We start from the raw sequence: 15,999 nt of genomic DNA on the forward strand, positions 1-15,999 counted from the left end.
AAATAATTAATCAAAATGTCCAATCTAACTAATTTAGTTGGCTACTGGAGACAGGAATAGGAATATAGGCAATCAAATTTAAAAAATACATACTATGAGTGAAAGTAATCCGTCTCCACAAGGTGCATGTGGTCGTCTCCTCCCTCCCTCCCCACACCAGGACCAGGACGGACGCGCGGGGGAATTGACTTAATGACTAAATTGGGGGAGAAAATGTGAGTGAAAAGGCAGAAGAATGTAGAAAACATTGATGTGCAGCAACACTCACGTCTCACGCTCCCGGCGGGAACACAAGATGGCAGGGAGTTTACACTTAACTGCAGACGAGGCCTGCGCGTAATGAGAAACACTCGCGTGGAGGCAACGAGAGCAGAACATCCGTGGGAACGAAATTCAAGATGGCAGCGTCTGCTTTGCGTTATGCTTTGCGTTATACTTTCTTTTTTCTTTTCTTTCTTTTTTTCAAAAGTATCTCTTGCTTCACATTAGGGCTGACCCCTATTAGTCGATTAGTCGACTGGCCAACCTCTTAGTCGAATATATAAAAATAAATAATAATAATAATAATAATAATAATAATAATAATAATAATAATAATAATAATAATAATAATAATAATAATAATAATAAAAAATAAAATTATCATTCTTTCCAAAAGAAAAGAGGCCTAGAAGCGTGGCTAACGCTAATGGCACGCATACCAGAGGCTAACTGCCTACGAAAACAGGCTCAGAGGCACTGAAAGAGGATTTCACCCATCTAATGAACACACTAGACTAGACAAATATCAAGATGTATCCATCAGTGGACCAATTGCATGCTCTTGCAGAGGACAAGAAGCCTTCAGTCGACTCCTTCAGACATTAAGCACCCCCACAGCCCAAATGGAATGATACAAAATAGACTAGGCAGAATTTCAGAAAATGTGCTTGTATAAAGTGCTGAAGGCATTTCGTGTTTATTTTTGGTACACAACATTTCTAGGGGTATTAAGGGATGCTGAATCCAAATCTGCTGTATACCAAGCTCAAAAATGTCAAATAAGGCCTCAAAATTGAGAAATCCAACATGGCCGCCAGCACCAGGCCCTCTCTCCACAAAAACAGGTGCTAAACCCACAGTTTTTATTCTACTGACATGAACGTTTGCACTGAACATCTGCACCTATGGAGGAAGAAAGTAGGAATATAGCTGGGGTGCAACCATGAGTAACAGGGTGTTTTTGACTGTCTAACTGTAATCTTTGTATAGGTGAGGATACAAAAAATGACATTTCTTCAGTGTTTGCAGGAATACTACAGCAATTGGTAATAACTGTACAGTGTTGGACACCAACATTAGAATCCCCCAAGTCTTGGCTTTCTTCAGGTACCAAGTTTATGCAAGTAGCTCTTATAAATCTGGATATATAAGCATTTTAATGTAAGCATGCTGTTTTAGGCGAATTTTCAAAAAATAAATGGTGGTGCTTAATGAGTTAAGTGTGACTACACAAGGTACAAACCTGAATTAAATGTGCTTTTGTAAGTTTTCTTACATACATCAACAAGGACGTAGTCACACCGGAGATTCAAGAATCCATACTTGGCGCAGAACACCTTGGACAGGCACAACTGAACATGTTTGTGGACAAACTAGGGCTGGGCGATATAACGATAACGATAAATATCGCGATATATTTTAATAATCGATATCGAATATCGAAAAGAAAAAAAAATCGAAAAATCGTTTTTTTTTTTTTACCTGCAACAGGGCAGTTTTAAAACCAGAGACAGTGGACAGACTTGTCTTTCTTGCCTGCAACTTAAAGTAATGGCTTTGCTTGTCCAAATGACAATACTGACCAAATTCAGATTTCTTTTTCTCTTGTCCATTTATTTTGTTTGCTTTCTAATTTAAAATACATTTTGAAACCGTCTGTACACAGTAGGCTATGTGTGCTAGCAGAACTAGACTCCAGTCACAAGTCACAGTGCACATGTGCGGTGGTTTGTCCACCAAAAAAGCGCCAAAAGATCGAAAATAAACTAGCAGAGCCAGAACTGTTCAACTCCTCTGGAGCCACAGCCAGCAGAGAAGCCGGTTTACTTTAGCTTTTAAACCAGCTGCAGCCTGAGAACTGGAGTGTGAGGGGATGTAACACTAAAGATGGCGGCAATGACAAAGAATTGCTGCAAAATAAACATACATCTGTTGTTAAAAAAAAAGAAAAGAAAAAAATTATACTTATAACAATTCGATAATTATCGATATCGAGAAATAAAATAAAATTATCATATCGTTATCGCGATATGATTTTTTTCCATATCGCCCAGCCCTAGGACAAACGTTTGTGTGAACCTCCAGATAGTGACCAGCACCTGAACCTGAAATCACCCATTCGAAAGAACAAAGCCAAAGACATTTGCCTCTTTGTATGAAGTTGTGCAACTTTCCAAGAACAAGCAAAACACCATCAAAGTGGACAGGCAGATTCTACAAATGCTCATCACAGCTTACAGAGCAGGTCGTAAGGTAGACCTTGACAATATCCTCCAGCATGAGCTCATGCCCATCTCGCCATCTCTGGCCACAACTAATGGGAGTCTACATTCCACCAACAAGTCTGTGTTCGCAAATATACTGACGAAACAAGTTAAAACCCCTGCAGATCTTACCCTTCAGGGACCCAGCTGCCTGGTCATTGATGGCCAAGCTCTGGTAATGGCACTCGGAAAGCCACCTGACACTACAACATTTGGTGACTATGCCAACAAGTTCACTGACACCGTGTTGAAGATGGGAGCAAAATACCAGAGTAGATGTCGTCTTTGACAGATACCATGACCAATCCATCAAAACAGGCACAAGGGTGAAACGCAAACAGCGCCACAGACCAGTACGTCGTGAAATCAAAAACAAGTCTGTTCCACTTCCTGCCGATTGGTCGAGCTTCATGGCCCTTGAAGACAACAAATCAGATATCGCTCAACTACTCTCAAACCACCTGATAGAACACAGCCCGGATGATGAACCTGTAGTTGTAGTATCAGAGAGGTTTGCTGAAGCGACAACTGTCAAGTCAACAGATCCAGATCTTGAAGTCTCCTCTCTGAGTGCTGACCATGAGGAAGCTGATACACGTCTGATTTTCTCATCCAGGCTCCAGTGGAAACAATCGTTGTGTCAGCGCGTGACACAGATGTGCTGCTTCTACTCTTGGCTCACTATGACAGAATCCGATGTACGCATCTCTACATGAAAGCTGGGACATCGAAGGATCCAAAATATTTTCCAGTACATGACATTAGAAAGCTACTATCTGATGATCAACTGGACACAATCCTTGCCTTCCATGCCCTCACCGGATGTGACAGTGTGTCCCAGTTCAGTGGTCACGGAAAGAAAACAGCCTGGCAGGTGTTCAAGCACCATCACACTGATCTTGCTGGCCTTGGGAAGAGCCCTTTCACAGAAGATCTTGTGACATCAACAGAGAGATTCATCTGCAAGATCTATGGTGTGCCTTGAGTTATTCTGCAAAGGCTGTCCACAAGAGACTCTGCCACCAACCTCGGATGCTACATCTGTTCCTCCCTCCCCATCAACCTGGACCCCCTGCAATTTGCATACCGCCCCAACAGGTCCACGGAGGACGCCATAGCCCATGTGCTGCACACAGCAGCATCACACCTGGACAAGAGGCAGGGAAACTATGTGAGAATGCTATTCATCGACTACAGCTCAGAATTCAATACCATAGTCCCCTCCATACTCATAGCCAAGCTCAGAGACCCAGGCTTGAACTATGACCTCTGCCAGTGGGTCTTGGACTTCCTGACGGGCAGACCCCAGGTGGTGAGAGCAGGCAACTGCACCTCCTCATCCATCACTCTCAACATAGGGGCCCCCCAGGGCTGTGTCCTGACTGAGTCCCCTCCTCCACTCCCTGTACACACATGACTGTGTGGCACAGCGGAACAACAACACAATCATAAAATTTGCTGACGACGCAGTAGTGGTGGGCCTGATCTCTGCAAACGACGAGAGGGCCTACCTGGAAGAGGTTAAGGTTCTAGCGGGATGGTGTCAAGAGAACAGCCTCTCCCTGAACGTCAGCAAAACAAAGGAGATGATTGTGGACTTTAGGAGGTCGGGGTCAGGGACTACAGCCCCCTCAGCATCGACGGGGCACCGGTTGAGAGAGTGAACAGTTTTAAGTACCTCGGAGTCCACATATCCGAGGACTTGACATGGACCACACACATTGACAGTGTTATCAAGAAGGCACGACAACGCCTCTACTTCCTTAGGTGCTTAAGGAAGTTCAACGTGAGTCAGAAGATCCTCAAGAACTTCCACTCATGCACAATATAGAAAGCATCCTGACTGGCAATATCACCTCCTGGTTTGGGAACTTGGGCACTGCACAAGACCGCAGCAGACTACAGAGAGTGGCCCGTTCAGCCGAACGCACAATTGAAGGTGGGCTTCCCACTCTCCAAGACATTTACAACAAGCGGTGCATGGGCAAGGCTAAGAGAATAATCAAAGACTCCAGCCACTCAAACAACTGCCTCTTTGAACTGCTGCGGTCAGGCAAGTGATACCGGAGTCTCATAGCAAGCACAGAGAGACTCAGAAGGAGCTTCTATCCCCAGACCATCAGGATGCTCAATGAATGAACAATGAACAATAAGCAAACCATCAACACACCCACAGCGCACATACACTCACTTAAATAAACAACACACTGTAGCACCCACTTTACCACTTTAGACACACTTTACACTTTATATTTATATTATTGGTAAGGAAATTGCACATCATTCTCATTCCTTATTGCACATCACCACTACAAGGTGGCACCACAAGCTAAGCTATACTTCACCATTCTTGTACCAGCTGTACTGTATATATAGATACACTGAACAATTTTGTTGTTTACACTTGTTTATGTACTTGACTTTCTATTTTATACTTATTATACTTATTTTATACTAACTTGTTATTATCTAGCACACTCTCAGGAGCAACACAGAAAGAAACATTTTATGCAAAGTATTCTGTATGACAACTAATAAAGAAACTTGAACATTCACTTATATTGATATGGTAAAATAATATTTTTATTTTATTATATTATATTATAATCTATTCTATTCAGGAAAAGTGGCATTGGATGAATCATGCAACTGCAAGACACCTGCGACACCTGCCTGAATACGATTGATGACTGACAATAAATTACTGTACCTAAGCTACTGTACGCATATTAAGGACTATCTAATTTGCATAAATGGCATGTTGATTAAAATAATTCAAGAGAAAAGAGTTTGATGAATAAATCCATGGCCTGGGATCATCCTGCTTTTCTTTCTTATTTGGTTGATGAGTTATGCATCAATAACAACCACAGTTTCTGCTATAAATATGAGTTTCAAGCAACATTTTCACAACTGATCTAAAATCAGGATATGATTTTAAATTCCTCATGTATGCAAACATATAAAAACACATTTCATTCATGTTTCTACCTTGTTTAGTCAAAAAGATATAAAGCACTTAAATAGATTTCAGCCTGGCGCTGGCGGCCATGTTGTATTTCTCAATTTTGAGGCCTTATTTGACATTTTTGAGCTTGGTATACAGCAGATCTGGATTCAGCACCCCTTAATACCCCTAGAAATGTTGTGTACCAAAAATAAACACGAAATGCCTTCAGGGTTATGATTTTCTGAAAATGTACCCTGTCTAAAATAAAAAAAATATAAATGTAAATTTTTCTTTTTATTTTTCTTTTTTTTTACCAATAGTCGACTAACGGCACATTTTGGCCAATCATAGTCGTCGACCATCCAAATCCTTAGTCGGGCACAGCCCTGCTTCACGTGAACCGAGCTCGTTGATACAGGTCTTCTTGACATTCTGACTTGAGCGGACCTTTTTGATTTTGATTTTATTTTATTTACAAACATAACAACATTGACAGATCAACCTTTTGTATTTGCCTTGCAGGGATAAAACGAAAAGACCAGGACTTATTTCCATCGTCGTCCCTGTTACTGGTTGCAAGTGGCACGATGGCATCTGAAGTGCATCGAGCATTCTTAGTGCATAATCTAAAGTGCATTCGTAGTAGTATTCATGTTTCAGTTTTTTTTATGTATAATAAGCATCATTCATGTTCATTGGTGCATTAAAAACAGTAATTATTTTCATCAACAAAGTGCACAGAGACATTACTCATCGTTCACCAGAGGTTCAACACATAAGGCATAACAAAAAATATTGTTTGGTTCCTGTTGGTTGTCAGTTAAGGCCATGGGTAGGTAGGGAATTTATTAGATTTTTTATTTTATTCTTTCCCACGGCGACTATGGATAGGGAATTTCTTTATTTAATTAAAATGTTCACAACAACATGGATGCATGTACTCTGCCAGCATGTTTAATATCCATAATACTAAAGGTTTGACTAAGATTTCTATGAAACTCTATTAAAGAAAAAGGGGGAATAAAAAAAAAAAAAAAAAAATTATTATTTATTTTTTTAACTCATAAAATATATTGGGTCGCACCTAAACCGGCAGGGTCGTCGGCAACCGGAAACAAACCATTATTTTTTTTTAGGCCCAATACAGTCGCACCAACATCACAGTGACAGGTTTCTAACCAGCGGCTCCCTTCTCCTGGGTCTGAACCCTGCAGCGCTCTCTTCCTGTTGTGTTTACAGTGGACTACATTTCTTAGGCTTCCTCTTGTGCCTGAGGTCTGTGTCAGGCGTAACGGCAGACCTGAGGTCTGTGTCAGGCGTAACGGCAGACCTGAGGTCTGTGTCAGGCGTAACGGCAGACCTGAGGTCTGTGTCAGGCGTAACGGCAGACCTGAGGTCCGTCAGGCGTAACGGCAGACCTGAGGTCTGTGTCAGGCGTAACGGCAGAGCTGAGGTCTGTGTCAGGCGTAACGGCAGACCTGAGGTCTGTGTCAGGCGTAACGGCAGACCTGAGGTCTGTCAGGCGTAACGGCAGACCTGAGGTCTGTGTCAGGCGTAACGGCAGACCTGAGGTCTGTCAGGCGTAACGGCAGACCTGAGGTCTGTGTCAGGCGTAACGGCAGACCTGAGGTCTGTCAGGCGTAACGGCAGACCTGAGGTCTGTGTCAGGCGTAACGGCAGACCTGAGGTCTGTGTCAGGCGTAACGGCAGACCTGAGGTCTGTCAGGCGTAACGGCAGACCTGAGGTCTGTCGGGCGTAACGGCAGACCTGAGGTCTGTCAGGCGTAACGGCAGACCTGAGGTCTGTCAGGCGTAACGGCAGACCTGAGGTCCGTCAGGCGTAACGGCAGAGCTGAGGTCTGTGTCAGGCGTAACGGCAGACCTGAGGTCTGTGTCAGGCGTAACGGCAGACCTGAGGTCTGTGTCAGGCGTAACGGCAGACCTGAGGTCTGTGTCAGGCGTAACGGCAGACCTGAGGTCTGTCAGGCGTAACGGCAGACCTGAGGTCTGTGTCAGGCGTAACGGCAGACCTGAGGTCTGTGTCAGGCGTAACGGCAGACCTGAGGTCTGTGTCAGGCGTAACGGCAGACCTGAGGTCTGTCAGGCGTAACGGCAGACCTGAGGTCTGTCAGGCGTAACGGCAGACCTGAGGTCTGTGTCAGGCGTAACGGCAGACCTGAGGTCTGTGTCAGGCGTAACGGCAGACCTGAGGTCTGTCAGGCGTAACGGCAGACCTGAGGTCTGTCAGGCGTAACGGCAGACCTGAGGTCTGTCAGGCGTAACGGCAGAGCTGAGGTAGGGCTGGGCGATATGGCCTAAATATGATATCACGATATTTTCTGACCTTTCGGCGATACACGATACGCATCACAATGTTTTTCTATTTTTCCCCAAACAATTCATTATGAGGCTTACCAAGACGGTATTTGAGTTTGCAAGCTAACATTAAAGACAAAATAAAATACCCATGCATTTAGCATTTTTATATTATATATTAGATTTTGATTATTGGATTATTAGATTATATATTGCATATATTTAGCAATGAGATATTATATGATTTAGATATGAAATATGATGAATTGAAAATGGGGGACCCTGATGTAAACAAGACGAAAGTCTTTCTCTCGTCTGCATCCTCCAGTCCACTGTTGTTGTATTGAGCTGTACTGTATTGTACCCATTCTTCAATCTGTTAATAACGTTTTCATTCATTCAGACGGCAAACAGAATCATTTTGATTGACAGTCGAGTCTGCCAATTACGTCACACCGCTTGCACCCGCCCTGCTGTTCTTAGCACCAATCGGCAAGCGCGTATTCATTTTTTACTTCCGCTATATCTGCCATTGATTTTGACGAGAGCTCAGCTCAACGACAACAACAACGGTAGCGGTAGCTCCCCGTGGCCGACATTTAGCTTTTAGCTCCGCAGGATGACTAAACGAGGCATAATGTTACTGCAACGAATGTTATAATAAAAGCCTTTCCATACATCTGTCTGATTGAAAACTTTATTAACAGACCGCAGAATGGGCACAACTGAGTCAGCACGGGCTGAGATATGAACGGCTAATGCTTGCTATATCTAGGTCGACCTCGGTCGTTGCTATGTAAATACGCTGATGTTATTGAACGTGTAACTATATAACGTTAATGCCACAAAACGAATGCCTTTGTTATCATAAGTAGTAACTTTGATGCAGTAGTGTGTGTGTGGGGCGGCGCTGTTCAAAAGTTTCAACGTGTGGACCAGATTGACGCGACACAATCCTCTTGGGCAAAACATCACGATATCCACGATACGTTTAAAAAGTGTATCGTTAATGAACTGTAACCGATATTTATATAATATCGTCATATCGCCCAGCCCTAACCTGAGGTCTGTCAGGCGTAACGGCAGACCTGAGGTCTGTCAGGCGTAACGGCAGACCTGAGGTCTGTCAGGCGTAACGGCAGACCTGAGGTCTGTCAGGCGTAGCGGCAGACCTGAGGTCTGTCGGGCGTAGCGGCAGGGGAAAGAAATCTCTTTAGCCAAATGCAGAAAATAGTCAAATATAAAAACAAATACAGTGCCTTAATTAATTCACGTGCCATAAAGCTTGTGTTTTTTGTGATTTGCAGTGCAGAGCTATGTTCTTGACTTTTGGTGTGTGTGTGTGTGTGCGTGTGTGTGTGTGTGTGTGTGCGCGTGCGTGCATATTCAAAGTAGAATCTAGCATATGGTTGCAATTGTCTCATTGTACATTTCGGTGCATATTGAAGTATTTTTTTTTTCCCGACGTGCGTTCCATACTTGTTTCATTCATCTTAATTATCCTTTACAGTCGTACTCTCGCACACGTCTAATGAAGGTGTGCGTTCTCTCGGCTTCCCAAGGTGCTGCTAGCAAACACGTTCTGCAGCGAAGCCTACTTCAAGAACAACTATCTGATGACTCAGCTGCAGAAAAGTAAGTCCAACACAGAAACATAATTGGGAACAGCCCCCGTTAACTTTTTTTACTGCCTCTCGGTACAAAAGACTTGCATGTGTTGCAGAGAACCCCCCCACCACTCAACCCTCCTGTTGTGTTCAGATTTCCCCGTTGTACAAGTCGCTTTGATTAGGAAAAAAATGTAAAACACGTCCGTATCCAGCGATGGTGATTCATAAAGAAAGCAACGTCGTTGTTTTTTTTTTCTTTTCTTTCGTGTTTGACAAAAAGTCAACTTGCCACTAACGAAGGCGTATTCTTTCCAGATTCTCCGGAGAACAACGATGCCAATATCAAGAAGATTGCCAAGGAGGTCCTGGAGAAGAGGGCCTACATCTGCTCTCACCCTCTGGACAGGACCTTCTGAGCTCTCTCTCCTCCTGTAGACCACCTAACTCACGACGTCCCTTACTGTTGATACTTAAAACGGACCATAATTTGAAGTCGGATCCAGTTGCCTCGTTTTATGGGGAGAAAAGTAATTTGGGGAGAATGAAAGGAATTTCAAATGATTGGTCCCTCCGAAGATCTGTGGCCAACATAACCTCGACAGACGTCGGCATGTTGTCTAGAATAAAGATGTTTTGTCATTTATGATTGGAGTTTGAAAAAAATTTGGAAGGCGATTTATATAAAAGAGAAGAAAATAAATCACTAATTCCCTGTTCACATCAACATTAGCGACGGATGGGCTTTGGAAGCGCATCACTAAGACACGACACGTCTCTATGAATGTCTTCTTTTCCAATCAATCAAATGCTAAAAAAAAAGGCACGGCACCATTGGTAACCGTTGAAAGACACTCCGTTGGTGTTCGCGCCGTGGAGAATTGATTCTGTGGATCCAGATGTTGAATATCAAGGCCCTTAATTAAGTGACTGAGAGAGTCGCAGGCTGGGTGGTCTTCTGGCGGGGCAGTGAGACTTGCTGCACATCATGATTGTTACCCCCGAACCACACTGGAGGCAGACCGGCCGGGGTGCGAGAGGCGTCTTGTTGGCGAGTGAGAAGACTGCCGCTCTCCGTCCTGCTCTGCAGTGATTCTGCTTCCGACGTGGTTCAGGGTTTTTAGTGTTTGCTGCTCCTGCATTATCTATACATGCACTTCTAAAACGACACTTATCTGACATGTAATTTAATAATGTAATGACATGTACATACCATTAATAGTTTTATCGTTTGTGATTTATGGAGGTAATAAACGGAGGCTGTGTGATGATACTTGGTGGTGTTTATCTGTTCAGAGTGCTCCTCCATGTTCTAGAACCTTCCAGACGCTTCCAGGAGAATCCAGAGAGAGCCTTTATTCCTCCTCCTCCTCGCTGATGGCACAGAGCCGCGGGTCGACGGGTGGTGGGAGGCTCGGCGGTAACGTGTACGCCCTCCTCCTCGCTGATGGCACAGAGCCGCGGGTCGACGGGTGGTGGGAGGCTCGGCGGTAACGTGTACGCCCTCCTCCTCGCTGATGGCACAGAGCCGTGGGTCGACGGGTGGTGGGAGGCTCGGCGGTAACGGGTACGCCCTCCTCCTCCTCTCCTCCTCCGTCAGCGGCGTGGCCGTGCGCTTGTGCAGCATGCAAACACAAGGAGTCATTTAAACCCTTTCACTGCTGTACTACCAAGTTTCAAGTTTCTTTATTAGTCGTCATTAGGGATGTCCGATATTGACATTCAAATGTAATATCGGAAAATATCGCTATCGGTTTTCCAAAAGAAAAAGATAATAATTATTTTATAACTTTTTTTATTTTATTTAACCTTTTATTTATCCAGGCAAGCAAGTAAGAACAAATTCTTATTTTATTTATTGTCAAAAGTATGCATAATGTTGTGTTAATTCCACGACAAGAGATATGTAAGGGATAATGTATAGCTACGAGGTCATTGTCGCAAAATAATTGACCGACACGGAGTTTAAAATACCGAGCCGCTTTGGCGAGGTGTTTTAAACGTCAGTGAAGGTCAATTATTTTGCGACAATGACCGAGTATAGCTATACATTATCCCACTTATTACATGGCTAACTTACTAACAATATACCTAATTCATTTTACATCGACTCGCAACACTGGTTCTGGCTGCGTTCTGGCTCCGCTCGTCGCTCCGCCCCCTGTCATCGCCGGCAGCAGAACACCGGCAGTGTCTAATTGCACTGAAACAGTGTGTGTCAGTGGGCTTGATTGCGAACAGCTGCGCACAGCGGTCATTATTGAAAAATAATGACCGCTGTCGGGGGGCTATTGACCAATCACAAGCAAGCATTTCGGCGAATGTGAAAACGCCATGTAATAAGTAATGTTAATTACCTGAAATTATTCCGTTTTTTGGGGGGGAAACCCTGCATATATCTGTATCGGTTGATATCTGTATCGGAAATTAAGAGTTTGACTATATCGTAAAAAAGCCAATATCGAACATCCCTAGTTGTCATACAAAAATACAGAATACTTTTATATGAAATGCTTTTTTGTGTTTTGCTCTTGTGAGAGTGTGCTAGATAAAAAATAGATAAAGTATAAAATAGAAAGTCAAAAGTACGTAAACAAGTGAAAAACAAAAGTGTTCAATATATATATATAATATACAATACAGAGTAGAAAAAATTAGTAACTGAGTTACAATATACAGTACAATGCAGAACTGGGATGAGGTACAACTTAGGGTAAGGGTGCAATGCCAAACGGTTAACCCTTTCACTGCGACAAATACACGGAAGGTTAACCCTTTCACTGCCACACGACAGCGGGTTAACCCTTTCACTGCCACGCTGCAGAAGGTTAACCCTTTACCATCACACTACCGACGGTTACAGTACCGACCGGTTACCGTCTGTAGTAGTGTGTGATAGTAAAGGGTTAACCTTCTCTAGTGTAGCAGTGAAAGGGTTAAACACACGGGTTGATTTCCCCTCTGCGTCGTTTTTACGGCCGCTGGTTTCTTTCTCTCTCTTTTTAAAGAACATTTATAAATAAAGGTCGCTGCTCGGTGAACTGACATGAAGTGGTACTTCCTGTACTGAAGGTGGTGTCTGGGGATGTGGTGATAGCGGAGCCGTCGGTCTGGGAAGAAGAGCCCCGGAGCCAGAGACGTATCTCCAGAGTGGATCAGGGACAGAGCAGGCAGGGCCTGGAACACACAACACGCGTGACTCACTAAAACATTAGCCTGGTCGCTTGGGATTCTTCTGATTAAGTGCATCTGATTTCAGCAGGTATCGTTGGAGCCGTTACATCCTGGGGCTACCGGTCTTTCTGAGGCAGGCCTGCTGTGGTCAGGACGTGTTTATATTTCAGCACGTTTTGGGCTTTATTTTGGACAACGTTTTTTTTTTTTTTTTTGGAAGATCGTGAAATGATCTAGATTAAATGCTAATTTATCTGTATTTATTATCATTGTTTTAATATCGGGACAACGACTTGACTGGAACCAGAGAGGAGCTACATACAGTGAGAACAGTCAACATCCTAAATCCCACTTCAGAAACACCATCTGAATGCATTGTATTGGGTTCCCATTGTTCGAAGCCTTCATTTGACTCATTGATGGGTTTAAGTGACCCGACAAACTGAGCCTAATAGAAACACTAATGGCTGATCATTTCATGGATGGCCACGATGAACAGTCAGCAGGATAGGGGGCGTTATGGAACATGGATGGCACCTTATCATCCATAAGTGTGATCGTCCCCTTTTGTCCTCTTCATAATAATCTCCAATAGTTCGCTCCACGCGTCGCCATTGCCGAGGCAGACTGTTTGCAAACAGTGAGCAACCCCCCCCCCCCCCCCCCCCTACAGGAAACTAGCCCAGATCAAAAGGTAGGCAAGACTGCCACCTATCGGGATTCAATCGTCATTGCAATTATAATTATCTTAGGTTACCAGGACCACACGCAAGCTCTGGCGGACTTTAGTATGATAATAATAAAAAAAAACATAAAAACAAGTACCGTAATTTCCGGACTATAAGCCGCAGGTTTTTACCCACGCTTTGAACCTCGCGGCTTATACAATGACGCGGCTCATTTATGGATTTAAATTTTCTTTAATATAATAATCTACCATCTTTTGCTTTCACAAGCTTCATGCCGCCAAAAAACTTAATGTGACGTATTTATTTTTGTTACAAGCCATGTTTCGTTAAAGCCTGAGTAAAGTTTATTTGTTTGTTTCAATGTACTGGTAGGCACCTGCGGCTTATAGACATGTGTGGCTTATTTATGTACAACATTTAAAAAAAAATGTATTCAGTGGGTGCGTCTTATATTCAGGTGCGCTTAATAGTCCGGAAATTACGGTATACTTGTTTTTGGTGTTCAATGCGTTAATATCGAAAATAATATCCAACTGTTTTTGGAGGTCATTGTATCTGGACTGACCCTGTTGTACAATACGCTGATGACATCTCCCCGTACCTTCATCTGCACTGACCCTGTTGTACAATACGCTGATGACACCTCCCTGTACCTTCATCTGGACTGACCCTGTTGTACAATACGCTGATGACACCTCCCCGTACCTTCATCTGGACTGACCCTGTTGTACAATACGCTGATGACATCTCCCCGTACCTTCATCTGCACTGACCCTGTTGTACAATACGCTGATGACACCTCCCTGTACCTTCATCTGGACTGACCCTGTTGTACAATACGCTGATGACACCTCCCCGTACCTTCATCTGGACTGACCCTGTTGTACAATACGCTGATGACACCTCCCCTTACCTTCATCTGCACTGACCCTGTTGTACAATACGCTGATGACACCTCCCTGTACCTTCATCTGGACTGACCCTGTTGTACAATACGCTGATGACACCTCCCTGTACCTTCATCTGGACTGACCCTGTTGTACAATACGCTGATGACACCGCCCTGTACCTTCATCTGCACTGACCCTGTTGTACAATACGCTGATGACACCACCCTGTACCTTCATCTGCACTGACCCTGTTGTACAATACGCTGATGACACCTCCCCTTACCTTCATCTGGACTGACCCTGTTGTACAATACGCTGATGACATCTCCCCGTACCTTCATCTGCACTGACCCTGTTGTACAATACGCTGATGACATCTCCCCGTACCTTCATCTGCACTGACCCTGTTGTACAATACGCTGATGACACCTCCCTGTACCTTCATCTGGACTGACCCTGTTGTACAATACGCTGATGACACCTCCCCGTACCTTCATCTGGACTGACCCTGTTGTACAATACGCTGATGACACCTCCCTGTACCTTCATCTGGACTGACCCTGTTGTACAATACGTTGATGACACCTCCCCGTACCTTCATCTGGACTGACCCTGTTGTACAATACGCTGATGACACCTCCCCGTACCTTCATCTGGACTGACCCTGTTGTACAATACGCTGATGACACCGCCCTGTACCTTCATCTGGACTGACCCTGTTGTACAATACGCTGATGACACCGCCCCTTACCTTCAGCTCCAGGCCTGGTGCCCTGAGCGAGTACTTCTGGGGCTCATCCTTCAGGATGTCCTGGAGCCTCCCTGTGTCCTGGCGGATGTGGCACTTGAACTCGCAGACCCTGCCATGTCCTGCGGGGGCGCTGTGGGCCGGGAGCACCTTGCTGAGCCAGCGGCTGTACTGAGCTCTGGCCGTCTGGAGTTGCTCCTCTCGCAGGGAGTCTCCTGAGGCAGGAAACGCGCGGTCTCGTCAGAAAACGTAAAGAAAGTACTAATCGACCACAGGTAAAAAGGTATATAATGTACCTTATGTTATTGCGTTAAGTAATATATTTACTGATTGTATAAGTAATTATATTTACATTTCGTATCGGTTGAAAGTCCAAAACAAACCGGGGTTCGACTGGGAGTCGAACAAATTATTGTGGTTGAGACGAGTGCTCTCATAATAATAATAATAATAATAATAAATAAAAAATGTAACTCACTTTATATTGTAACATTCTCAAAGTGCTACATGAAAGGAGATGGAAAATGTTTTAAAACTATAAACATTTATAAAACGACATTCAGATCAAATTTTTTATAAAAAAAAAGGCATCGGTCGGTCCATTTAGGCAAATGCCTTGCCACTAGACTAAGACACCCACCCTGATACAAACACAGCTCTCACCACTAGACTAAGACACACACCCTGATACAAACACAGCTCTCACCACTAGACTAAGACACCCACCCTGATACAAACACAGCTCTCACCACTAGACTAAGACACCCACCCTGATACAAACACAGCTCTCACCACTAGACTAAGACACCCACCCTGATACAAACACAGCTCTCGCCACTAGACTAAGACACACACCCTGATACAAACACAGCCCTCACCACTAGACTAAGACACCCACCCTGATACAAACACAGCTCTCATCACTAGACTAAGACACCCACCCTGATACAAACACAGCTCTCACCACTAGACTAAGACACCCACCCTGATACAAACACAGCTCTCACCACTAGACTAAGACACCCACCCTGATACAAACACAGCTCTCACCACTAGACTAAGACACCCACCCTGATACAAACACAGCTCTCACCACTAGA

General features: G+C 44.1%; 1 protein-coding gene across 1 annotated transcript in view; it reads left to right on the forward strand.

Moving 5' to 3' along the window:
- Positions 1 to 10,671, forward strand: part of acad9 (acyl-CoA dehydrogenase family, member 9) — an 89,471-nt gene extending 78,800 nt beyond the window's left edge. Inside the window, exons 17-18 of the mRNA XM_084317000.1 lie at positions 9,354 to 9,426; positions 9,717 to 10,671. Of these exons, the coding sequence (XP_084173126.1) occupies positions 9,354 to 9,426; positions 9,717 to 9,817 (174 nt within the window). The 3' untranslated portion in view covers positions 9,818 to 10,671. The remainder of the gene's footprint in view (positions 1 to 9,353; positions 9,427 to 9,716) is intronic.
- The last annotated feature ends 5,328 nt before the right edge of the window (positions 10,672 to 15,999 follow it).

The sequence above is a fragment of the Notolepis coatsorum genome (genome assembly GCF_963971535.1).
Source record: "Notolepis coatsorum genome assembly, chromosome: 6".
Classification (NCBI taxonomy): Eukaryota; Metazoa; Chordata; class Actinopteri; order Aulopiformes; family Paralepididae; genus Notolepis; species Notolepis coatsorum.